A 27,773-nucleotide genomic window follows, 5' to 3' on the forward strand; every position below is an offset into this window, starting at 1 on the left:
GCGGAGGCCCAAGTCAGGGTGTGGGCACAGGCCGAGCCAGTGCGGTGGCCAGGGGTAGAGGCAGGGCCAGACCGAATAATCCACCAACTGTTTCTCAAAGCGCCCCCTCGCGCCATGCCACCCTGCAGAGGTCAAGGTGCTCTACGGTGTGACAGTTTTTCACAGAGACGCCTGACGACCGACGAGCAGTGGTGTGCAACCTTTGTCGCGCGAAGATCAGCTGGGGAGCCACCACCACCAGCATACGCAGGCATATGATGGCCAAGCACCCCACAAGGTGGGACGAAGGCCGTTCACCGCCTCCGGTTTGCACCACTGCCTCTCCCCCTGTGCCCCAACCTGTCACTGAGATCCAACCCCCCTCTGAGGACACAGGCACTACCGTCTCCTGGCCTGCACCCACACCCTCACCTCCGCTGTCCTCGGCCCCATCCAGCAATGTCTCTCAGCGCAGCGTCCAGACGTCGCTAGCGCCAATGTTTGAGCGCAAGCGCAAGTACGCCGCCACGCACCCGCACGCTCAAGCGTTAAACGTGCACATTGCCAAATTGATCAGCCTGGAGATGCTGCCGTATAGGCTTGTAGAAACGGAGGCTTTCAAAAGCATGATGGCGGTGGCAGCCCCGCGCTACTCGGTTCCCACTTGCCACTACTTTTCCCGATGTGCCGTCCCAGCCCTGCACGACCACGTCTCCCGCAACATTGTACGCACCCTCACCAACGCGGTTACTGCCAAGGTCCACTTAACAACGGACACGTGGACAAGCACAGGCGGGCAGGGCCACTATATCTCCCTGACGGCACATTGGGTGAATTTAGTGGAGGCTGGGACAGAGTCAGAGCCTGGGACCGCTCATGTCCTACCCACCCCCAGAATTGCAGGCCCCAGCTCGGTGGTGGTATCTGCGGCGGTGTATGCTTCCTCCACTAAACCACCATCCTCCTCCTTCTCCTCCAACGCAACCTCTGTCTCGCAATCAAGATGTGTCAGCAGCAGCAGCACGTCGCCAGCAGTCGGTGTCGCGCGGCGTGGCAGCACAGCGGTGGGCAAGCGTCAGCAGGCCGTGCTGAAACTACTCAGCTTAGGAGAGAAGAGGCACACGGCCCACGAACTGCTGCACGGTCTGACAGAGCACACCGACCACTGGCTTGCGCCACTGAGCCTCCAACCGGGCATGGTCGTGTGTGACAACGGCTGTAACCTGGTGGCGGCTCTGCAGCTTGGCAGCTTCACGCACGTGCCATGCCTGGCCCATGTCTTTAATTTGGTGGTTCAGCGCTTTCTGAAAAGCTACCCACACTTGTCATACCTGCTCGGAAAGGTGCGCCGGGTCAGCGCACATTTCCGCAACTCCAAGACGGACGCTGCCACCCTGCGGACCCTGCAACATCCGTTTAATCTGCCAGTGCACCGACTGCTGTGCGACGTGCCCACACGGTGGAACTCTACACTCCACATGTTGGCCAGGCTCTATGAGCAGCGTAGAGCTATAGTGGAATACCAACTCCAACATGGGCGTCGTAGTAGGAGTCAGCCTCCTCAATTCTTTACAGAAGAGTGGGCCTGGTTGGCAGACATCTGCCAGGTCCTTGGAAACTTTGAGGAGTCTACCCAGATGGTGAGCGGGTATGCTGCAATCATTAGCGTCACCATTCCTCTGCTATGCCTCTTGAGAAGTTCCCTGCAAAGCATAAAGGCAGACGCTTTGTACTCGGAAACGGAGGCGTGGGAAGACAGTATGTCGCTGGATAGTCAGAGCACCCTCATGTCTATATCTCAGCGCGTTGAGGAGGAGGAGGAGGGGGAGGAGCATGAGGAGGAGGGGGAAGAGACAGCTTGGCCCACTTCTGAGGGTACCCATGCTGCTTGCCTGTCATCCTTTCAGCGTGTATGGCCGGAGGAGGAGGATCCTGAAAGTGATCTTCCTAGTGAGGACAGCCATGTGTTGCGTACAGGTACCCTGGCACACATGGCTGACTTCATGTTAGGATGCCTTTCTCATGACACTCACGTTACACGCATTCTGGCCACTACGGATTACTGGGTGTACACACTGCTCGACCCACGGTATAAGGAGAGCCTTTCCACTCTCATACCCGAAGAGGAAAGGGGTTCGAGAATGATGCTATACCACAGGGCGCTGGTGGACAAACTGATGGTAAACTTCCCATCCGACAGCGCTAGTGGCAAAAGGCGCAGTTCCGAGGGCCAGGTAGCAGGTGAGGCGCGGAGATCAGGCAGCATGTACAGCGCAGGCAGGGGAACATTCTCCGAGGCCTTTGCCAGCTTCATGGCTCCCCAGCAAGACTGTGTCACCGCTCCCCAGTCAAGGCTGAGTTGACGGGAGCACTATAAAAGGATGGTGAGGGAGTACGTAGCCGATCGCACGACCGTCCTCGGTGACGCCTCTGCCCCCTACAACTACTGGGTGTCGAAGCTGGACACGTGGCCTGAACTCGCGCTGTATGCCCTGGAGGTGCTTGCTTGTCCTGCGGCTAGCGTCTTGTCACAGAGGGTGTTTAGTGCGGCTGGGGGAATCATCACGGATAAGCGTACCCGCCTGTCAACTGACAGTGCCGACAGGCTTACACTCATCAAGATGAACAAAGCCTGGATTTCCCCAGACTTCTCTTCTTCACCAGCGGACAGCAGCGATACCTAAGAAATACGTAGGCTGCACCCGCGGATGGAAGCATCGTTCTCTATCACCATCAAAAACGGGGACATTTTTGCTTCATCAATCTGTGTATAATATTCCTCCTCCTCCTCCTGCTCCTCCTCCTGAAACCTCACGTAATCTCGCCGAACGGGCAATTTTTCTTAGGCCCACAAGGCTCAGTCATATAATTTTTCTAAACAATTTTTATACATTTCAATGCTCATTAAAGCGTTGAAACTTGCACCTGAACCAATTTTTATTTTAACTGGGCTGCCTCCAGGCCTAGTTACCAATTAAGCCACATTAACCAAAGCGATTAATGGGTTTCACCTGCCCTCTTGGTTGGGCATGGGCAATTTTTCTGAGGTACATTAGTACTGTTGGTACACCAATTTTTTGGGGCCCTCGCCTACAGTGTAATCCAATTAATTTTTTGCCCACCTGCATTACAGCTGACGTTACATCAGCTGTGCTGGGCACTGCAATGGGATATATTTATGTACTGCCGGTGGGTTCCAGGGAGCCACCCATGCTGTCGGTCCACACTGAGTTGTAACTACATGTGTCCACTTCTAAAGAACCCCAGACTGACTGGGGCATGCAATGTGGGCCGAAGCCCACCTGCATTAAACATGACATTACCTCAGCTGTGATGGGCAATGTTATGGGATATATTTATGTGCCGCCGGTGGCTTCCTGGCACCCACCCATGCTGTCGGTGCACAGGGACTTCACAATAGGGAGTTGTACCTGCCTGTGTCTATGAATTAAAAAGCCCGGTCAGGTTGGGGCATGCAGTGTGGGCCAAGGCCCACCTGCAATTAATCTGACGATAGCTCTGCTGTCCAGGGCACTGCAATGGGATACATTTATGTACAGCCGGTGGGTTCCAGGGAGCCACCCATGCTGTGGGTGCACACGGAATTCCCATTGCGGAGTTGGGGATTCCCAGTTGTACCTGCCTGTGACTATTTATAAAAAACCGCGGTCTGACTGGGGCATGCAGACACCTTGACAGAATGAATAGTGTGTGGCACATAGGTTCCCCATTGCTATGCCCACGTGTGCAGCTCCTGATGGCGGTGGCACAGGATTATATTTTTCATTGCTTCTGTACAGCATTGTGGGCTATCACCCCGCCCCTTTTAAAGAGGGTCGCTGCCTAGCCGTGCCAACCCTCTGCAGTGTGTGCCTGCGGTTCCTCCTCATGGCAGACGCACCTATAAATAGACATGAGTGTGGCGTGGCATGAGGGCAGCTGAAGGCTGCGCAGGGACAATTTGGTGTGTGCTGTGGACACTGGGTCGTGCAGGGGGGGGGGGGTTGGGCAGCATGTAACCCAGGAGAAGTGGCAGCGGAGTGTCATGCAGGCAATGATTGTGCTTTGTTGGAGGTAGTGTGGTGCTTAGCTAAGGTATGCATTGCTAATGAGGGCTTTTCAGAAGTAAAAACTGTTGGGACGGGGGGGGGGGGGGGGCACTCTTGCCGCTATTGTGGCTTAATAGTGGGACCTGTGAACTTGAGATGCAGCCCAACATGTAGCCCCTCACCTGCCCTATCCGTTGCTGTGTCGTTCCCATCACTTTCTTGAATTGCCCAGATTTTCACAAATGGAAACCTTAGCGAGCATCGGCGATATACAAAAATGCTCGGGTCGCCCATTGACTTCAATGGGGTTCATTACTCGAAACGAACCCTCGAGCATCGCGAAAATTTCGTCCCGAGTAACGAGCACCCGAGCATTTTGGTGCTCGGTCATCTCTAATTGTTACTTATCATTAGTAGCATAGACATGATGGTGTTTGCTCTTCCCTTTAAGTTTTTTTTTTGCTTTTTATCCCCCTGCTTGTTCTCTCCTTCTCTTTTTCCCCCCTTATTTTCCTTTTTATTTTTTTGTCTTTTATTTATGCAACATTTTTTCTGTTTAGCCACTTTCCTATTATATTTTATTTTTAGTTTCCGCTTTTTTGTATTGTTATATTTGTTTATTTTTTACTGTTATCTTTAATATCATTTTTTTCATTGTTTTGTTTTTTTATATATTTTTTTGCCTTTCCTTCTCTTTTTTCCCACCCCCTTCACCCCCCCCCCCCCCCAATCTGTGGGATAGTTATTTAGGAATTTTGTATTGTCCTTCATTGAAATAAAATGCTAAATTGAACTATGTGCAGTCTGCCCTTTAGATTTTGTGTGCATACTTGTTGTGTGTTTTCTCTATAAAGAATGCTTGTAGTATGTTTCCGAACATTTGGGGATTAATAGAAATAAGGAACTGATTGCATTCTCCTATCACTATAAATTGAATAATTGTAAATAAGATTTTTGTATGGGGGATATTCCACCTATATAAGGACATATGCCATTCTTGGAGAACCACACAGAGATTTAATATATTAAAAATTGCACAAGTAATAGCTATATTAAGAGAGTGAAAAAGTGTGCTTATTTGTGTTAATTATCATCCTGATATGGAAATAATTTCTCAATGGGACCCAAACCCTAGAGGGTTATTACAATTTATAAACAGGCTTTTACAGGTCTCATTAGATGAGCAAGAAGAAAGATATTGATTGTGAGATAGATAATGAGGAAAATGCATCAAAGCACAGCATATTCACTTCATATTTTATTGTAGTCAATGCCATTTTTGGTAGTTTATGAGGTATTTTGGATATTGCTGTTTCTTAAAATGTTTTCCATCTCTTACCAAAAAAAACAAAACTATGAGTTTAGGAAAGTGTGAAATGCTGGTTTCCTATTGACTATTTCTTATGTAGACCCCTGGGTGGATCATGCTTTGATGACACCTTCCCTCCAAGCTCCAAATAACTCCATGTAGCCCACTCACTCCATACAAATAAGAAGCAACATTCTTGGTAATCATCAGGTAAGGTGGTGTGACATTTTATTCAGGCTTCAAAGTTTTGGCTTTATTCTGATCACCTTGTCTCTAAATGAGGATCTATCTGCTATTTACTGTAGGCCTGATAGCTGGAACCCTTGGTGAACAACTGTTATCATGACGGAAAGTACCATACATGTTAATGATACAACGTCTTTAATATTCATTGGAACAAATCTCTGAAGAATGAATACATAATAATATCTATGCTGCATTTGTTATTGTTTCTGATTAATTTGCTTAACTAAATTGAATTTTTCATTTGTTATACCTGAACCCAGTACATCAACATATACAGTGGCTGTTATAACATGAAAATTGCCGTAACATGTCATAATTGTGAAGATTGTGGATTTACATTATAGTTTATATAGCTAAATTAGATTGAATAATATATATCAGTGATAACTCCATTAAACAAAATGAATGGCTGCCCAAATGGAAGCTCTAAGCAGGAATTTACTATTGTCGCCTTCTCAATGTCTTCATCAGGCCAACTTGAGCTCTCTCTTGGAATTTTGATTATTTATTTAATTACTGTTTTGGGGAACCTGACAATAATTTTTCTTGTATGTTTGATACCAAAATTGCACACCCCGATGTATTTCTTCTTGAGTAACCTTGCTGTTGTAGATGTCACATCCACATCTACTTGTGTTCCTAAACTACTTTTTATCACACTGACCCGAGATCACAGAATCTCTTTTAGTTGCTGTATGACACAATTATTTTTCTTTGTGTTGGGTGGTGATGCTGAAGTTTTCATGCTTACATCAATGGCCTATGACCGCTATGTGGCAATATGTAAACCTTTACAATACCACACAATAATGAGAAAGAATATGTACATTGCAATGGCGGCTTCCTGTTGGTTACTTGGTGCTTTAAATTCTCTATTACATATGTTACTTACATCTGTTCTAGAATTTTGCCATTCACATGCAATCAATAATTTCTTCTGTGACCTGAAATCAGTGATTGTTCTTTCCACTACTAACACTGAAAGCCGCAAAGTCTTCATGTTCTGTGAAGTTTTTGTTATTATCTTTGTGCCATTTATACTTATCATTATATCATATATCTTTATCTTCTCAACCATATTGAAAATTCGCTCCTCTGCAGGACGTATGAAAGCTTTCTCAAGCTGCACCTCTCACCTCATCACAGTTATATTATTTTACGGACCACTCATGTTCTTGTATATGAAAACAGACTCAGAAGACTCCAAGGAACAGGACATGTTGCTCTCAATTATTTATCTGGTTGTAGTTCCTATGTTGAATCCTCTGGTCTATAGTCTAAGAAATAAAGAGGTTTGGGGGGCTGTTGTGATGTTAACAAATCAAAAGTTATTAAGACTCTAGCTACTTTAATAAGGTTTGATTTAAGAAGGTTTTTAGCATGCTTGGATATGTTCAGGAAGGCACAAACAGCTACACAATGTGTTTGTGCTACCCAAGATAGATGGAAAACACATTTGTTGCCATCAGCAAGGTGCCCTGGCTGCCAATTGACTGCACACTGAGCTCTGCCTTATGGTAAATTCATTTTTCCTGCAATTTGTGACAATAATAAATTTGGACTTACCTTATGCAATATTGCTAAAATTGAGATGATTCTATCACCCAGGTAATTAAAACAAGCACCACTGTTTCTAATTTTCTGGTTTCCTGGCCTTCCACCATGCTGAATCAGTCCTCTGTGACCTGACCTCTGCTTTGTTCTTCATTGTGAAGTGTACTGCTTATCCTCACTCAGACTGCTTGACTACCTGTTTGTTTACCCCGTCATGTATCTAGGGCTTAAGTAGTGTCAGCCACCAAAGTACAGACCACTTTCTGAGTAATGACCTGGGAACACCTCAGAAAAGCCCTCATCCCGACTGATGAGGTTAAAGGAGATGTCCCGCGCCGAAACGGGTTTTTTTTTTTTTAAACCCCCCCCCCGTTCGGCGCGAGACAACCCCGATGCAGGGGTTAAAAAAACCACCCGCACAGCGCTTACCTGAATCCCGGCGGTCCGGTGACTTCAATACTTACCGCTGAAGATGGCCGCCGGGATCCTCTATCTTCGTGGACCGCAGCTCTTCTGTGCGGTCCACTGCCGATTCCAGCCTCCTGATTGGCTGGAATCGGCACGTGACGGGGCGGAGCTACACGGAGCTACACGGAGCCCCATAGAGAACAGCAGAAGACCCGGACTGCGCAAGCGCGGCTAATTTGGCCATCGGAGGCCAAAAATTAGTCGGCACCATGGAGACCAGGACGCTAGCAACGGAGCAGGTAAGTAAAAAACTTTTTATAACTTCTGTATGGCTCATAATTAATGCACAATGTATATTACAAAGTGCATTATTATGGCCATACAGAAGTGTATAACCCCACTTGCTGCCTCGGGACATCTCCTTTAAAGTTTGAAGGCCTGAGTATCTTAGGTGTTGCCTAAGGATTTGGTCCAAAACCAAATCAGTCTGTGGGTCAGTGAATTAAAATCCATCGCTCCTGGTTTTGGCTTTGCAGATTGATGTATCAATAATCCAGTAAGGCATTTTGGCAACAAGTCTTTCTGTAGTGTAATATGCCTATTTTGTAAATTGCTTCTCTTTGTGTAGCATGACAAAAATATATTAAAAAATGTATATATATGGTGTATAAAAGTCACATATTAATTGTTGTTGCTAGTCTGCATATATGCATAAATATACATGTCATGATGTTGGAGGCCTGGAGGCTGGTTTTAATATGATAACAAAGATTTACAACACACAGCAGTGTATTGTACGAGTGATTAAGATATCATAAGTTGAAATCCCACTAGGGGACTAAAAGAATATACAAAAAATTGTAAATGCATTTACACACAAAAGAAAATGTTAATAGCTGTAACTTCCCAACTTTTTTGTATACTTTTGCTCAAAAACAGGGGAAGGGAATGATTTTAAATTAGTTTGAGGACGATTGTAAGCAATATCTGAAAATATTATATTAGATAAAAAGTAGTAGATACTTGTAACAAACTCCCAGCAGATGTGGTTGGAAATCAACAGGCAGTGAATTGAGACATGCCTTGGATAAACATATATCTAACCTAAGGATGGCTTCACACGAGCGTGTTTTTGTGTGTGCATATGCGCGCACAAAAACATGGTTCTATTAGAACCAATGCATTCCCTATGGTGTGTTCACATATCCGTGTTTTACAGGTGCGTGCCTGTAAAGACAGCTCATGCGTGCACCATAGGCATTCACCACAATATTCATCCTACGTGGTGAATGCCATAGTTACATGCATAGGGAATGCATGCATTGTCTTCAATAGTGCCGTGGCTGTTGCCGGCAGCTCCATTGCAGATAATGGTTTGCTGTCACCCCTGAATTGTTTTCCAGGAAAGAGCTTTACATATGAGCTCTTCCCTGAAAAACAAGAATTTTAGTGTAAAAAAAAAAAATACTTACCTGTCTGCTGCTGCCTTGTCCCCACGAGGATAAAGAACACATCTGCTGCATGCAGCAGATGTTTCCTTTATCCCGCGAGGAAAATGAATTCCCTGCAGCACCTGCCATATATGTGACAAATGCAGCAAAGGAATTCTTCATCCCTGTGTGGAATAAAGAATTCCCTACCACAGCTGTCACAGATGACAGCTGCGGAAGGGGATCCAGTTGACGGCGTCCTGTAATTGTTTTTCAGGGAAGGGCTTTAAATATAAGCCCTTCCCTGAAAAACAAGAAAAAATGGTGATAAAAATTTAAAAAAAATACTCACCTTTCCTCTGATTGCTCACAGTGCTGAGCCAATCTAAGTCAACACTCACTCATTCATGAATTCATGAATGGGTGAGTGCTGCCTCTGATTTGCTGAGCGCACGGACCAATCAGAGGCAGCACTCAGCTGTCATCCAATAGCTTGGAGCTGCCTCTGATTGGTCACAGTGCTCAGCCAATCAGAAACAGCCCATTCAGATGGTGGGGATTTTTAAATACCCGCCTGCTGAACACTACTGAGAGCAGTGCAGGGAGAAGAGCCAGCTGGACGCGGTTGAGCCCAGCAGCTGAAGAAAGATGAGTAGAGATTTTCTTTTATTTTTATTATCATTTTTTCTTGTCTTTCAGGGAAGGGCTTATATTTAAAGCCCTTCCCTGAAAAACAATTACAGGGTGCCGGCAGCTAGATCCCCTACCGCAGCTGTTATCTGTGACAGCTGTGGTAGGAAATTCTTTATTTCCCACAGGGATGAAGAATTCCTTTGCTGCATCTGTCAGATGTGGCAGGTGCTGCAGCAAATTCTTTTTCCTCTTGGGGATGAAGGAAACGTCTTCCACATGCAGCAGATGTGTTCTTCATCCCCGCGGGTACACGGCAGCGGCGGACAGGTAAGTATTTTTTCCTTTTTTTTTTTTTTTTTTTTTTTTAACACCAAAGTTCTTGCTTTTCAGGGAAGAGCTTTTATGTAAAGCTCTTCCCTAAAAAAACAATTCAGGGTGCCGGCAGACCATTGCCTTCAATAGAGTCAACGGCAGCAGCCACGGCTCCATTGAAGGCAATGCACAGACCTGCATACATGCGTGTTTTTGCATTACATAGGTGCGCACCTATGTACACACAAAAACATGCTCGCGTGAAGCCACCCTAAGGCCTTAGTCACACGGGCGTTTTTTCGCGCGATTTGTGGATCGCATGACGGATGCGCGTCCGCAAATCGCGTGACCGATGCCGATGAATTTATGAATGGGTGTGAGTGAGATCTGCCTCTGATTGGCTCAGGCTGAGCCAATCAGGGGCAGCTTTGAGTCACACCCCCTTCACACCCACTGCAGGCCGGCCGCGCTGTACTCCGGCTACCGGGACAAGGTGAGTATATATATTTTTTTAATTTTAACACATTTCTGGATGAATTGCAGGGAAGGGCTTATATATTTAAGCCCTTCCCGACAATTCATCCAGCGCTGTCCGGCAGCCCATTGCTTTCAATGGAGCCGGCTGTATTGGGCAAGCAGCTGTGGCAGAGAAGAATGATTTGTCTTCTATATGTTCTCAATGGGGTCGGCGCTGCTGCCGCCGGCCCCATTGAGCGCATATAGAGAAGAGAACAGGAATCGCAGATCGCAGATAGGTGCAATCTGCGATTTCTGTTCTATAATTTATCGGACGACCGCATAAAAAACGCTCATGTGTCCGATACCATTGCAAAGCAATGGTTTTAAAAAATCGACGGACGCATGCGCATGCGCAAATCGCGTGAAAAATCGCCCGTGTGACTAAGGCCTAAGAGAGAATAACGATTAAATAATATAATAGCAGATTGGATGGATCAGGGGATTTTTCTGCCATCTATCTTGCATATTCCTAATAAGAAATAAAAAATTACCTTAATTAGTATTGCTGGAAATGAAAAAGTTTAAACAGGTTAAAATATAATAATATTCATCCTAAGTGGTGAATGCCATAGTTAAATACAATGTAAAAGCTATGCCAGAATTTTATTTTTTTTTTGTCATCCCACTTCCCATAAAATGAATAAAAAGTGATCAACATGCTATCACTAAAAACTACAGCTCTTCCGACAAAAAGAGAAGCCCAAACATAGGTCATTCACCAGCAAAATAATGTTATGGGACTTTTAATTTGGTGACATGAAGCTGATTATTATTTGTTTATGTATTTTTTTTAATTTTAAAATTAATATAACATAATAAAAGCTATACAAATTCAATATCCATGTAATTGTATTGACCCAAAGAATGAATATAACATGCCTAATTTTACTACATGTAAAATACTGTGAATATTGTAAACATGTCCACCCACCCACTACCGCCACCAAAAAAAAAAATTTAAAAAAACATTTTTTATTTTCCATTCTACTGCACATACTTAAAAATATACCTTTTTCAGTATATTGTACATTAACTGGTGGAGTTACAAAATATATCACATCCAACAAAATATAAATATCAATTTGGCTATGTCAAGAAAAGAAATAAATAGGGAAAGTTAAAAGTTAGAATGCTGGAGGGTGAGGGATGATAATTAGAGATGAGCGAGCACCAAAATGCTCGGGTGCTCGTTACTCGGGATGAAATTATCGCGATGCTCGAGGGTTCGTTTTGAGTAACGAACCCCATTGAAGTCAATGGGCGACCCGAGCATTTTTGTATATCGCCAATGCTCGCTAAGGTTTTCATTTGTGAACATCGGGGCAATTCAAGAAAGTAATGGGAACGACACAGTAACGGATAGGGCAGGCGAAGGGCTACATGTTGGGCTGCATCTCAAGTTCCCAGGTCCCAGTATTAAGCCACAATAGCGGCAAGAGTGGGCCCCCCCCCCATCCAACAATTTTTACTTCTGAAAAGCCCTCATTAGCAATGCATACCTTAGCCTTACACCACACTACCTCCAACAAAGCACAATCACTGCCTGCATGACACTCCGCTGCCACTTCTCCTGGGTTACATGCTGCCCAACCCCCCCCCCCACCCACCCCCGCACGACGCAGTGTCCACAGCGCACACCAAAGTGTCCCTGCGCAGCCTACAGCTGCACTCATGTCCACACCACCCTCATGTCTATTTATAAGTGCGTCTGCCATGAGGAGGAACCACAGGCACACACTGCAGAGGGTTGGCACGGCTAGGCAGTGACCCTCTTTAAAAGGGGCAGGGTGATAGCCCACAATGCTGTACAGAAGCAATGAGAAATCCAATCCTGTGCCACCTCCATCTGGAGCTGCACACGTGGGCATAGCAATGGGGAACCTATGTGCCACACACTATTCATTCTGTCAAGGTGTCTGCATGCCCCAGTCAGAGCGCGGTTTTTTATAAATAGTCACAGGCAGGTACAACTCCGCAATGGGAATTCCGTGTGCACCCACAGCATGGGTGACTCCCTGGAACCCACCGGCGGTACATAAATGTATCCCATTGCAGTGCCCATCACAGCTGAGGTAATGTCGTGCTTAATGCAGGTGGGCTTCGGCCCACACTGCATGCCCCAGTCAGACTGGGGTTCTTTAGAAGTGGACACATGCAGTTACAACTCCGTGTGGACCGACAGCATGGGTGGGTGCCAGGAAGCCACCGGCGGTACATAAATATATCCCATTGCAGTGCCTAACCCAGCTGATGTAACGTCAGCTGTAATGCAGGTGGGCTAAAAATTAATTTGATTACACTGTAGCCGAGGGCCCCCAAAAATAGGTGTACCAACAGTACTAATGTACCTCAGAAAAATTGCCCATGCCCAACCAAGAGGGCAGGTGAAACCCATTAATCGCTTTGGTTAATGTGGCTTAATTGGTAACTAGGCCTGGAGGCAGCCCAGTTAAAATAAAAATTGGTTCAGGCGCAAGTTTCAACGCTTTAATGAGCATTGAAACATATAAAAATTGTTTACAAAAATTATATGACTGAGCCTTGTGGGCCTAAGAAAAATTGCACGTTCGGCGTGATTACGTGAGGTTTCAGGAGGAGGAGCAGGAGGAGGAGGATGAATATTATACACAGATTGATGAACCTAAAAGGTCCACTTTTTTGATGGTGATAGAGAACAATGCTTCCATCCGCGGGTGCAGCCTACGTATTGTTTAGGTATCGCTGCTGTCCGCTGGTGGAGAAGAGAAGTCTGGGGAAATCCAGGCTTTGTTCATCTTGATGAGTGTAAGCCTGTCGGCACTGTCGGTTGACAGGCGGGTACGCTTATCTGTGATGATTCCCCCAGCCGCACTAAAGACCCTCTCTGACAAGACGCTAACCGCAGGACAAGCAAGCACCTCCAGGGCATACAGCGCGAGTTCAGGCCACGTGTCCAGCTTCGACACCCAGTAGTTGTAGGGGGCAGAGGCGTCACGGAGGACGGTCGTGCGATAGGTTACGTACTCCCTCACCATCCTTTTACAGTGCTCCCGCCGACTCAGCCTTGACTGGGGAGCGGTGACACAGTCTTGCTGGGGAGCCAGAAAGCTGTCAAGGGCCTTAGAGAGTGTTCCCCTGCCTGTGCTGTACATGCTGCCTGATCTCCGCGCCTCCCCTGCTACCTGGCCCTCGGAACTGCGCCTTCGGGCACTAGCGCTGTCGGATGGGAATTTTACCATCAGTTTGTCCGCCAGGGTCCTGTGGTATAGCATCACTCTCGAACCCCTTTCCTCTTCGGGTATGAGAGTGGAAAGGTTCTCCTTATACCGTGGGTCGAGCAGTGTGTACACCCAGTAATCCGTAGTGGCCAGAATGCGTGTAACGCGAGGGTCACGAGAAAGGCATCCTAACATGAAGTCAGCCATGTGTGCCAGGGTACCTGTACGCAACACATGGCTGTCCTCACTAGGAAGATCACTTTCAGGATCCTCCTCCTCCTCCTCCTCAGGCCATACACGCTGAAAGGATGACAGGCAAGCAGCATGTGAACCCTTAGCAGTGGGCCAAGCTGTCTCTTCCCCCTCCTCTTCATCCTCCTCATGCTCCTCCTCCTCAACGCGCTGAGATATAGACAGGAGGGTGCTCTGACTATCCAGCGACATACTGTCTTCCCCCGGCTCTGTTTCCGAGCGCAAAGCGTCTGCCTTTATGCTTTGCAGGGAACTTCTCAAGAGGCATAGCAGAGGAATGGTGACGCTAATGATTGCTGCATCGCCGCTCACCATCTGGGTAGACTCCTCAAAGTTTTCAAGGACCTCACAGATGTCTGCCAAACAGGCCCACTCTTCTGTAAAGAATTGAGAAGGCTGACTCCCACTACAACGCCCATGTTGGAGTTGGTATTCCACTATAGCTCTACGCTGCTCATAGAGCCTGGCCAACATGTGGAGCGTAGAGTTCCACCGTGTGGGCACGTCGCACAACAGTCGGTGCACTGGCAGATGAAACCGATGTTGCAGGGTGCGCAGGGTGGCAGCGTCTGTGTGGGACTTGCGGAAATGTGCGCAGAGCCGGCGCACATTTCCGAGCAGGTCTGACAAGCGTGGGTAGCTTTTCAGAAAGCGCTGAACCACCAAATTAAAGACGTGGGCCAGGCATGGCACGTGCGTGAGGCTGCAGAGCCGCCCCCAGGTTACGGCCGTTGTCACACACGACCATGCCCAGTTGGAGGCTCAGCGGCGCAAGCCAGCGGTCGCTCTGCTCTGTCAGACCCTGCAGCAGTTCGTGGGCCGTGGGCCTCTTATCTCCTAAGCTGAGTAGTTTCAGCACGGCCTGCTGACGCTTGCCCACCGCTGTGCTGCCACGCTGCGCGACACCGACTGCTGGCGACGTGCTGCTGCTGACACATCTTGATTGCGAGACAGAGGTTGCGTTGGAGGAGGGTGCTTTAGTGGAGGAAGCATACACCGCCGCAGATACCACCACCGAGCTGGGGCCCGCAATTCTGGGGGTGGGTAGGACGTGAGCGGTCCCAGGCTCTGACTCTGTCCCAGCCTCCACTAAATTCACCCAATGTGCCGTCAGGGAGATATAGTGGCCCTGCCCGCCTGTGCTTGTCCACGTGTCCGTTGTTAAGTGGACATTGGCAGTAACCGCGTTGGTGAGGGCGCGTACAATGTTGCGGGAGATGTGGTCATGCAGGGCTGGGACAGCACATCGGGAAAAGTAGTGGCGACTGGGAACTGAGTAGCGCGGGGCCGCCGCCTCCATCATACTTTTGAAAGACTCCATTTCCTTAACCCTATACGGCAGCATCTCCAGGCTGATAAATTTGGCTGTGTGCATGTTTAACGCTTGAGCGTGCGGGTGCGTGGCGGCGTACTTGCGCTTGCGCTCAAACACTTGCGCTAGCGACGGCTGGATGGTGCGCTGACAGACATTGGTGGATGGGGCCGAGGACAGCGGAGGTGAGGGTGTGGGTGCAGGCCAGGAGACGGTAGTGCCTGTGCCCTGAGAGGGGGGTTGGATCTCAGTGGCAGGTTGGGGCACAGGGGGAGAGGCAGCGGTGCAAACCGGAGGCGGTGAACGGCCTTCGTCCCACCTTGTGGGGTGCTTGGCCATCATATGTTTGCGCATGCTGGTGGTGGTGAGGCTGGTGGTGGTGGCTCCCCGGCTGATCTTGGCGCGACAAAGGTTGCACACCACTGTTCGTCGGTCGTCTGCACTCTCAGTGAAAAACTGCCAGACCTTTGAGCACCTCGGCCTCTGCATGGTGGCATGGCGCGAGGGGGCGCTTTGGGAAACAGTTGGTGGATTATTCGGTCTGGCCCTGCTGCTCTTCCTCAGAATCCTCGGTGCGCTCCTCCCTCGAACTTAATGCCCTTACTACTACCTCACTGATAGACAACTGTGTCTCATCGTCATCGGCCTCCTCACCCACTGAAAGGTCTTAAGACAGTTGCCGGAAGTCCCTAGCCTCATGCCCCGGACCCCGGGAACTTTCCAAAGGTTGAGCATCAGTCACGATAAACTCCTCTGGTGGGAGAGGAACCACTGCTGCCCAATCTGAGCAGGGGCCCGAGAACAGTTCCTGGGAGTCTGCCCGCTCCTCAGAATGTGTCATTGTAATGGAGTGAGGAGGCTGGGAGGAAGGAGGAGCAGCAGCCAGAGGATTCTGAGTTGCAGCAGTGGACGACACAGAACTCTGGGTGGACGATAGATTGCTGGATGCACTTTCTGCCATCCACGACAGGACCTGCTCACACTGCTCATTTTCTAATAAAGGTCTACCGCGTGGACCCATTAATTGTGCGATGAATGTGGGGACGCCAGAAACGTGCCTCTCTCCTAATCCCGCAGCAGTCGGCTGCGATACACCTGGATCAGGAGCTCAGCCTGTGCCCACACCCTGACTTGGGCCTCCGCGTCCTCGGCCGCGTCCACGTCCTCTAGGCCTACCCCTACCCCTCAGCATGCTGTATTACCAGTAATGCAGAAACAGAACGCTGTAATTAAATGTGCCGCTTATTGGCCTGTGGTTGGAGGCTGACTTCGCTTACGGAACGCCAGGAAATAATTTTGCGCAAGCCTGCTGTAACACTTAGCTGGCTGCATATGAATTAGGAGGACAACTACCCCCAGCACACACGGACCCAGAACACTGAGGACAGTCACAGGCAGCCCAAATAGATTTTTTTCCCCAAATGTTTTTGCAAAGGCCCACTGCCTATATTCAATAAAGATACCTCTTCTCTCTCTGCGTCACCGCTACTGGCCCTGGAGTATGTCAAATAACTGCAGAGTGTTGCACTGTGGACTGCAATACAGCGGTGATTTAACAGCCAACACAGAGCTAGGAAATAATTTTGCGCAAGCCTGCTGTAACACTTAGCTGGCTGCGTATGAATTAGGAGGACTGCTACACGCAGCAGAGACCCAGAACACTGAGGACAGTCACAGGCAGCCCAAATAGATTTTTTTCCCCAAATGTTTTTGCAAAGGCCCACTGCCTATATTCAATTAATATATCTGTCCTCTCTCTGCGTCACCGCTACTGGCCCTGGAGTATGTCAAATAACTGCAGAGTGTTGCACTGTGGACTGGAATACAGCAGTGATTTAACAGCCAACACAGAGCCAGGAAATTATTTTGCGCAAGCCTGCTGTAACACTTAGCTGGCTGCGTATGAATTAGGAGGACTACTACACCCAGCACAGACCCAGTACACTGAGGACTGTCACAGGCAGCCCAAATAGATTTTTTTCCCCAAATGTTTTTGCAAAGGCCCACTGCCTATATTCAATAAATATGTCTTCTGTCCCTGCCTCACAATATATGTCTTCTGTCCCTGCCTCACCACCACTTCTGGCCCTGGAGTATGAATAATTACTGCAGGGCGCAATGCTCTGCACGGCCGATATACCAAAAAAAAAAAAGTGCAACACTGCGAAAAGCAGCCTCCACAGTTCTGCACACAGTTAGCTGTGGCCCTAAGAAGGACCGTTGGGGTTCTTGAAGCCTAAAATACTCCTAACGCTCTCCCTATAGCAGCTCCACCAAGACAGCACTTTCCCTGCTCTATGTCAGAACGCATCTGTGGCGAGCCGCGGGAGGGGCCGATTTTTATACTCGGGTGACACCTGATCTCGCCAGCCACTCACTGCAGGGGGGTGGTATAGGGCTTGAACGTCACAGAGGGAAGTTGTAATGCCTTCCCTGTCTTTCTATTGGCCAGAAAAGCGCGCTAACGTCTCAGAGATGAAAGTGAAAGTAACTCGAACATCGCGTGGTACTCGCCTCGAGTAACGAGCATCTCAAACACGCTAATACACGAACGAGTATCAAGCTCGGACGAGTACGTTCGCTCATCTCTAATGATAATATAATAACAAAGTGAAAATGATCAAAAATGTTCAGTGAGTTACCTATAATCTTACAATAGTCCTACTACATGTGTCCTAGATTAGCTTGACTACAAAAGTATATTGCATTTTTTCTGCCCATAGCAGCTATTCTATTGAACTAAAGGAGCATATTTATACTTGGGCAGCACCATAGCTCAGTGGTTAGCACATTTTCCTTACAGTGCTGGAGTTCTCGGCTCATAACCCAAGAAGGACAACAGATGCAAAGAGTTTGTATGCTTTTCCTATGTTTGCATTGGTATCCTTCCATGCTCCAAAAACATACAGATCAATATAGGTTGTGGGCCCCAATGGGGTTAGAGCCCAATATCATGTGATGTAAAGTGCTGTTAAATATGGAAGGTGATTATTATTACTTAAAGGGGTTGTCCCGCGCCGAAACGTTTTTTTTTTGTTTTTCAACAGCCCCCCCGTTCGGCGCGAGACAACCCCGATGCAGGGGTTAAACAAGAACACCGGACAGCGCTTACCTGAATCCCCGCGCTCCGGTGACTTCTTACTTACCTGCTGAAGATGGCCGCCGGGATCTTCTCCCTCGGTGGACCGCAGGGCTTCTGTGCGGTCCATTGCCGATTCCAGCCTCCTGATTGGCTGGAATCGGCACGTGACGGGGCGGAGCTACACGGAGCTACACGGAGCCCCATTGAGAAAAGAAGAAGACCCGGACTGCGCAAGCGCGTCTAATTTGGCGATTAGACGCTGAAAATTAGACGGCTCCATGGAAACGAGCACGCCAGCAACGGAACAGGTAAGTGAAAAATTTCTGATAACTTCTGTATGGCTCATAATTAATGCACAATGTACATTACAAAGTGCATTAATATGGTCATACAGAAGTGTATAGACCCACTTTGTTTCGCGGGACAACCCCTTTAAGGTCAGCTTTATGATGTTAATAAACATTAAGCTGAATATCAAAACAAATATTTGGCCATTAAACCAGGCCTTGCAACATGGCTAGAAAGTAAGTCAAAAAAGAATATTCATGTACAGATAGGCTGTTTCTGGAGTCTTACCCCTCATCAGTATACAGTAGGATTCTAGTTGGCTAGTTGAGAGGTCATCAGTGTGAGTTCAGGGATGGTAAAGCTTCTCCTTGTGGAGAGCACCACAGAAAAGAGCACTGCAAGAGCATAGGGAGTCTGATAGGCGATAAAACTGTGGAAACGATGGATGGACCAATTCTCTACATCCTAAGCCATGTTGCAAAGGCTGCTAAAAGGTTGGATATTGACCCTTAGGCCGCCTGCACACGGGCGGAAATCCCACGGCGGGATTTCTCACGGGATTTCCGCCACTCAAAGCCTGCATAGGATTGCGTTAACAAATGCAATCCTATGCAGACGGCCACGGTTTGGCCGCGCGACATCTCACGCGGCAAACAAACCGCGGCATGTCCTATTTCTGTGAAACGTCAATCACCCGGCCGCCGGCTCCGGTCTGCGCATGCGTCGGCTGCCCAACAGCCGGCACATGAAAGAGCCGGGGCCGCCGGGCGCGGGGGTGGGGGGGGTGGGTGGGTTATGCGCTCGGCCCTGCAGGCGCTCGGGTAGGATCCCGCGGCAAGAATCCTCGCTGCCGATTCGACCCGCTCTTCTGCAGACGGCCTTAGGGTAGCTGCTTTCGAACAGGTGGTGCTCTGTAGGTTTATTCCATCCTCTATTTGCATAAGTGGGTATCAGTTTTATTAGCTGAATACATCAAATGACCTAGCCATATATAACATAGGTACTTTGTAACCGGTGACGATTTTACAGTTGAGCACAAGACAGAGAAACTGCATCACATTTACATTCCTATATAATGTTGTCTGTTGTTAGTCCAGATACTCTACAGATGATATAATACTGCTAGTGTGAAAGGTTGTATACTGAGGTTATATTGGAAGGACCAAAGAAGCAAGCTTTATCACATTTATATGCCTTTATAACAATGTGGTCTGTTGTTAATAGGGCCAGATGTTCTGCTGGGTGTAAAAGCTTGTATACCAGCAGAGAACTTAAACCTGGTTCTATGGAGAGAGCAAAGAAAGTTTGTGCATCACATTTATATGCCGACAAGAAACGTGGCATGTACATTAGGAGCGGGTATGTTTTTGCTGCTGTCAACATATAGAGCAGTAAAGCAGGCAGATAAAATATACTCTGATGTGGAGGTTACTGCTGTTTTCTCTTTGCAGCCTCAGACATTGTTCAAAGTCACCAGTCCAACTATTATAAATTCTTTGCACATATAATGCAGCTAGCAGGGGTTTGGGAAATTCAATTACACTGCACCAAACAGAGACAGTGCACCAATACACAATATATACTGTGTTGCCAGTTGTTCTCACATATTGTGCCACCCGCGTATTTCAGCTTATTTAGTTGGTGAAGGTGAAGCCAGGTTCAGAGCAAGCAAGTCACAACAAGGCATTAATCCAAAGGTACACGGGTGTAGCTTGAAACCAAACATGGCTAACGACATGGTATTGCTCCAGGGTATTAGGCTCAGGATGGGCAACCAGCAGATCCTTGAGGCCTTCGGGTAGGCTGACCAAGAACAAGTCCTTGAGGGCTGAGTCATTTCTGCCCTGACTCAGTGCAGTACTGTCTGAATTGGGAGTAGTAATCCTCTGCAACCATCTGACCCTGACATAAGGACAGCAATTGAGAGATAGCATAGGCAGCACGGTCGGGCTCATCATAGCTTTGACCAAGAGCAGGAAAGAAAGCATCTAAAGACTGTCATGTGGGAGAGTCAGAGTGTAAGGTGAAATCCCAGTATTGAGTGTCCCTCGCAGTAGGGAAATTACAATTCCCACCCTCTGATACTCAGTGCCTGAAGCGTGGGGTCGCAGATCAAATAATAGCTTGCAGCCTTCCCGGAAAGCAAAAAACAGTTTCCTCTCACCAGCAAAGAAATCAGGCAGCGTAGCCCGAGGCTCAGAAAATGTCACCAGAACAGAGAAAGGCCGACCCTGAGCCTTACCCAACACTTGCTCCTGTTGCTGCAAACGAGTAGCCAGGTCCTGAACCAGGTTAGTCAGGGCCTGGAACTGGTTTGCCAGGGCCGACACGGCCTCCATGGAAAAGGTTAATGTAACTAGTTGGATAAAATAGTCTGACCCTTTGTGGGCCAGTGTATCTGTCAGGGAGCTGGGGTCCAGGTAACTGGAAGTACCTGAAACTACCTGCCACCCCTGCCCCTACCTATTTGCCCCCCTGGGCTAGGCCCCAGGGTGACAACTTGGTGACAGTCCTTAGGCTCACTAGGGATGCGGGGCAGGGAGTCAGACTACAGACAATACAGGGAAACAAACAAACACAGGAGCAGGTCAGGCAATTTGGGTCGCAACAGAAGAGAACGCAGTACAAAGGGTCAGGCGAAAGTGAACTCAGGTTCAGAGCAAGCAATTCACAACAGGGCATCAATCCAAAGGTACGCAGGTTTAGCTTGAGACCAAATATACACTGGCAACACCAGAGGGAAACAGAGCAGTTTAAATGCTGTCAGAACTCCTGCCCCAGCAGCTGATTGGGGCAGGAAGCCTGACAGCAGCAGGACCTCATCACAGAGTGCTGGGGGAACCAGCTCCCGATGCCTGCTTCAGACAGCAGAGATGGAGCAGCGTGCCTGGGTGTCATGACAACAGGGACGTGGCGCAAGCAACCCGGGTATCTAGGCGACAACCCCTTGAGCACGGGAGTGTGCGCCCAGAGCCGACGTCCCAGACTACAGTGGCCAGGGGAGGTCACCAAGACCAGGGCTCTCCTGCGCTGCACCCCTGCAGCCTGGGTGATAGGACCTGTGGTGCGGGCGCAGAGACCCTGAGAGCCGCTGGTCCTGACACAACATCAACGAAAACCTGCATGAACTGTTACATAAATTCTCACCACCCACTATCTTGGAGAGCCCACCTGGGCCAGAGGACAAAGATTCAGCCTCATACTGCTCTTTCAAACACTGCTGTAGCTAGTAGACTCTGAGCCAGGAGAGGCAGTTTTGTTCAGAGGCGAAGAATGCCTACTTTAGGTCTTAGCTTCACAATTAATGATTGAACTACAGGCTTCAGAGCCAGGAGTGGAAAACAGACAATAGAAATTCAGCCACCACCATCTTTACTGACCTTGACATCTACGCCACATTTCAGCATGTCCTAAGTCAGCAGAGAGCCCTCCTTTCCCCAGCTTGGGGAAGATAAAAAGCAATGCCACCCCAATCATTCATGAGCACAAAGCTTGTCATTGGCAGGGTGCACTGACCATGGATATGTGGTCCGGAAAGCATGGCCAGAGGCCTTTCTCAAGCTCAACCTTACTTACTACATAGATCATATATATGATGGTGGATAATATATATATATATATATATATATATATATATATATATATATATATCCACCAACAAAGTGCCTCTACTTAAACCATACTCCCACATTCATGTGCTGTGATAGGGTTACCAGGAGAAGGCATCAGGTGCAAGGCACCAGCAATCATCCTTTACGTATGTACAGAACGTCCCCTCAATCATATAATGATTGATACAACTCTGGGACTAAGGCCTCGGTCACACGGGCGATTTTTCGTGCGATCTGCGCATGCGCATGCGATCGCTGATTTTATAGAACCATTGCTTTGCAATGGTATCGGACACATGAGCGCTTTTTATGCGCTTGTCCGATTAATTATAGAACAGAAATCGCAGATCGCGCCTATCTGCGATCTGCGATTCCTGTTCTTCTCTATATGCGCTTAATGGGGCCGGCGGCAGCAGCGCTGACCCCATTGAGGACATATACTACGCAAATCATTCTCCTCTGCCACAGCTATAACAGCTGTGCCAGAGAAGAATGATGTTTGCCCATTGAATTCAATGGAGCCGGCAATACAGACGGCTCCATTGAAAGCAATGGGCTGCCGGCGATCGCAGGATGAATTTTCGGGAAGGGCTTAAAAATATAAGCCCTTCCCTGAAAATCATCCAAAAATGTGTAAAAAGTAAAAAAATATATATACTCACCTTGTCCCGGCAGACGGAGTACAGCCGCGGCCGGCCGACCGGCAGTTCTCCTGAACTTCTGTGAGTAGTATTCAGCAGGCGGGGATTTAAAATCCCCGCCTGCTGAATGAGCTGCCTCTGATTGGTCACAGCCCTCACCAATCAGAGGCAGCTCTCACTCACCCATTCATGAATGGGTGAGTGAGTGCTGCCTCTGATTGGCTCAGCGCAGGGACCAATCAGGGGCAGCTCACAGCTGTCATTCAGCTGGCTGGGAGCAGTTGTGCACATTTTTTTTTCATCTTGGGCTGTGCAGGCCATTACAGCTATAGAGTTCTCAGTCTGCAGTCTATAATACAGAGTATAGAGAAAGTGCTGCTGAGATAGGGAAAGTGGTAGTGTAGGATCCTGTCTACAACAACCCCAACGGTCCTTCTTAGGGCTACCTCTGACTGTCTGCTTATTACTGGGTGTCTGCTGGTGTTAGGACTAGCAGCATCTGCACTGGCTGCTGCATGTCTGGGATCTGCACTCGCTGCCTTTTGCCTAGGTCTGGCTGCTGGCAGACTCCCCGCCCCAATCAGCTGCTGGGGCGGGAGTTATGACAGCATTTAAACCTGCCTGTTTCTCTCTAGCATTGCCAGTGTTAGATTTGGATTTCCTGCTACACCAGCGTACTGCATACTCCTGACTCCTGTTACTGACCTTCTGCCTTTGGACCTGACGTTGCCTTTGCCTGACCCTCTTGTACCGCGTACCCTCTTGTTGCTGACCCGGATCGTCTGACTCTCCTTGCTGTTGTTTGTTCCAGTGCCTGTCTGTTCGTTAGTCCCCGTGTCCCCCTTCCTTAGTGAGTGTAGGGACCGTCGCCCAGTTGTCGCCCTGGGGCTTAGCCCAGGGGGGCAAGTAGGAAGGGACAGGGGTTGCGGGTATTTTCAGGGACCTCCAGTTTCCTGGACCCCGCGTCCTGACAGTAACACTGGCCGAACGGAAGTCGGATCCCTACATCCGACCAGCAACCTTGAAACCCGCTATGGAGGCTGTGGCAGCCTTAGCCAACCAGGTACAGATTCTGACGGACCTGGTCCAGGACCTGACTGCTCGCCTGCAGCTTCAGGAGCAGCGAGGGGCTTCTAATATGGTGCAGCTCCCTGCCACTCCTGGTACGGTTTCTGAACCCCGAGCAACACCTCCTGACTTCTTTTCCGGTGAGAGAAGTCAGTTTTTTGTGTTCAGAGAAGGCTGCAAGCTTTATTTTGACCTCCGACCCCACACCTCTGGCACAGAGTACCAGAAAGTGGGTTTCGTGATAACTCGCCTGAGAGGAGAACCCCAAATTTGGGCCTTCTCCTTACCAGCTGACTCCCCCACCCGACAGTCACTAGACGCCTTTTTTGCTGCTTTGGGCCAGATCTATGACGAACCCGACCGTGCTGCCTACGCTGTCGCTAAACTGTTGTCCTTGCGACAGGGTCAGAAGGTGGCAGAAGATTATTGTTCCCAATTCAGACAGCACTGCACTGAGTCGGGGTGGAACGACTCAGCCCTCAAGGACTTGTTCTTGACTGGTCTATCTGAGGACCTAAAGGAGCTGCTGGTGGCCCAGCCGGAGCCTGGTACCCTGGAACAAGCAATGTCATTAGCCATCCGAGCCGACCGGCGCCTGAGGGCCAGACTATCTGCTCGGCCCAGTCTGATCCATCCGGCCTTCCCGACCACTTCTGTAGCAAGACCAACAACCTCACCTCCCCCCGCTGAACCCATGGAACTGGGGACGATGTCACCTAAACAGCGAAGGGAATATCGGTTAAAGAAGAACCTTTGTTTATATTGCGGAGAATCTGGTCATCGCATCGCTACCTGCGGAAAAAAACCTCGGCAGGAGAAACTTCCGCTCCTAGGCAGTTGTCAGGAGGACTGTCTAGGGGCTCAGGTACCCCCTGTTGTGTCTAAAATGTTCTTGCCCTGTGTTTTGAAGCTCCATTCCTTCTCTCGTGCAGGACAAGCCTTTGTTGATTCTGGGGCAGCAGCAAACTTTGTGAACTTTGATTTTGTGGCTCAGATTTTTGGTTCCTTGCTACGTTTAGATCCTCCCATTCAGATTGCAGGGGTAGACTCCACTCCCTTGCATGCCGGCCTCGTCAATCTGGTTACCCCAGAGTTGACATTCACCATAGGAGCCCAGCATACTGAGACTTGCACCTTCCTCGTTATGAAAGACTTGTCGGTGGACATAGTCTTAGGGCTCCCTTGGTTAAGAGAACACAATCCCATTATTAATTGGAACACGCTGGAGCTGGTCAAGTGGGGGTCCCACTGTATTAATCACATGAATCCAGTGCACCTGGATACTTCGGTTTTGGAGGGGGTCGAGTTACCAGACTATATTAATGAGTTTTCTGATGCTTTCTCCAAACAACTCTCTGAAGGATTGCCTCCTCTTAGAGAATTTGATTGTGAATTTGATCTGATCCCAGGTGTTAAACTCCCAAAGGGTCGGATCTACAATGTAACTGTTCCTGAGAGAGAGTCCAGAAAGGACAATATTCAGGACAGTTTGACAAAGGGATATATCACTACACCATGTGATATTCAGATGGATCCCGTTAGGGTGAAGGCTATCACGGAATGGGCTCAGCCAGTTACCCTAAAAGCCCTGCAGCGCTTCCTGGGGTTTGCTGAGTATTATCGTAAGTTCATCAAGAACTTCTCCGTGGTGGCTAAGCCTTTAACGGATCTCACCGGAAAGGGGGCGGATGTGAGTAATTGGTCGCCAGATGCACTTGCGGCCTTCGCCACCCTGAAGGCTGCTCTCTCTTCAGCGCCCGTCCTCATCCAACCTGATCTATCCAGTCCGTTCGTGGTGGAGGTAGACGCCTCCGAGTTTGGAGTAGGAGCGGTACTGTCCCAAGGTACCTCCACACTCACAAACCTTAGGCCTTGTGCCTACTTTTCCAGAAAATTCTCCTCTACAGAGCATAATTACGACGTAGGTAACCGGGAGTTACTAGCTATTAAATGGGCTTTTGAGGAATGGAGGCACGTCCTGCAAGGGGCCCTCCATCAAATCACTGTACTTACAGACCACAAAAGCCTCATGTATCTAGACTCCGCCAAGAGGTTGAATGCTCGACAAGCCCGCTGGGCCGGGTTCTTTTCACGGTTCAATTTTGCAGTGACTTACAGAACTGGCTCAAAGAATGTTAAAGCAGATGCCTTGTCTAGGAGTTTTTGTACCCCGGAACCTGCAGAATCCACTGAATTTGCATTCAATATTCATGACAATTCGTCTTCCCAAGTTTCGCCGTTTCTCTGTAATTATGGTTTCCATCCTCGATTTGCACTCTCTACGCCTCCTGTTTCGAACACTCCACCCGCTAGTACTGCTATTGATGAACTGTGCACAGTTTGGGCCCAGGTTCATAAGAACCTTCAGGGTTCCCAGGAGAAGGTACTTAGGCAGTCTAATAAGAAACGCACTATCACTGCACCTTTTTTGGTTGGGGAGTAAGTTTTATTGTCTTCTAAGAATTTGAGACGGAAGGTTCCGTCTTTAAAACTTGCACCGCGGGTTATTGGTCCTTTTTCTATTTTGCAGGTTATTAACCCTCTGGTTTATAGATTATCTCTTCCTGGGGCTTGGAAGATTCATAATGTTTTTCATAAAAGCTTGCTAAAAAGATATGTGACTCCAGTTTTGCCCACCCGTGACCCGCCCTCTCCTACGCTGGCGCAAGGAGAATTTGAATTTGAGGTGGAAAGTATTGTTGACCCCAGGCGGCTTCGGCGCTCTATACAGTATCTGGCCCACTGTAGAGGGTTTGGCCCGGATGGACGGACTTGGGTTCCTGCCAGAGATGTTCATGCCCCACGTCCGGTCCGATTATTCCACAGGGCCCTCCCTCTTAAGCCCGCTCCGGGTCTTGGGGGTCCAGTGTCCCCCCGTAGAAGGGGGGGTACTGTTAGGACTAGCAGCATCTGCACTGGCTGCTGCATGTCTGGGATCTGCACTCGCTGCCTTTTGCCTAGGTCTGGCTGCTGGCAGACTCCCCGCCCCAATCAGCTGCTGGGGCGGGAGTTATGACAGCATTTAAACCTGCCTGTTTCTCTCTAGCATTGCCAGTGTTAGATTTGGATTTCCTGCTACACCAGCGTACTGCATACTCCTGACTCCTGACTCCTGACTCCTGTTACTGACCTTCTGCCTTTGGACCTGACGTTGCCTTTGCCTGACCCTCTTGTACCGCGTACCCTCTTGTTGCTGACCCGGATCGTCTGACTCTCCTTGCTGTTGTTTGTTCCAGTGCCTGTCTGTTCGTTAGTCCCCGTGTCCCCCTTCCTTAGTGAGTGTAGGGACCGTCGCCCAGTTGTCGCCCTGGGGCTTAGCCCAGGGGGGCAAGTAGGAAGGGACAGGGGTTGCGGGTATTTTCAGGGACCTCCAGTTTCCCGGACCCCGTGTCCTGACAGCTGGGAGCTGTAGTGCTTCAGTATTACACAGCTAGGCCTCTTTGCAGCCTTCCGTATAATTTTTTTCTGCCTGGAGTTTACGTTACAATACCGCTCTCAGCGTGAAAGTATACGCAAATAATTCCATAATTATTTACACTGGTCTGTGTCTGCAGTGAATTATACGCAGAGCGCAGGGCCACAGCCACTTCTACAGGGAAAGTGATATGCACACTATACAGCCTGTATTCTTTTTTTTAAAAAGCTCCTTCGTTAGGCTGCATCTGACCGTCTGCTTTTTACTGGGTGTCTGCTGGGAGTTGTAGTGCTTCAGTATTGCACAGCTAGGCCTGTTTGCAGCATTCCGTATAATTTTTTTCTGGCTGTACTTTGCGTTACAATACCACTCTCAGCGTGAAAGTGTTCGCAAATAATTCCATAATTATTTACACCGTTCTCTGTCTGCAGTGAATTAAAGCGGTATCACCGCTAAACAGTACTGTAA

General features: G+C 48.6%; 1 protein-coding gene across 1 annotated transcript; it reads left to right on the forward strand.

The window, feature by feature from the left end:
• Positions 1–5,984: 5,984 nt before the first annotated feature.
• LOC136610232 (olfactory receptor 8D1-like) lies at positions 5,985–6,926 on the forward strand. The gene has a single exon (XM_066589469.1). The coding sequence runs from the start codon at positions 5,985–5,987 to the stop codon at positions 6,924–6,926; it is 942 nt and encodes a 313-aa protein (XP_066445566.1).
• The last annotated feature ends 20,847 nt before the right edge of the window (positions 6,927–27,773 follow it).

Source organism: Eleutherodactylus coqui, chromosome 2 (assembly GCF_035609145.1).
Source record: "Eleutherodactylus coqui strain aEleCoq1 chromosome 2, aEleCoq1.hap1, whole genome shotgun sequence".
In the NCBI taxonomy this organism is placed as follows: domain Eukaryota; kingdom Metazoa; phylum Chordata; class Amphibia; order Anura; family Eleutherodactylidae; genus Eleutherodactylus; species Eleutherodactylus coqui.

Excerpts from the sequence above, each read along its gene's own strand:
- LOC136610232 (XM_066589469.1), top strand. The coding sequence starts at position 5,985 with ATGAATGGCTGCCCAAATGGAAGCTCTAAGCAGGAATTTACTATTGTC.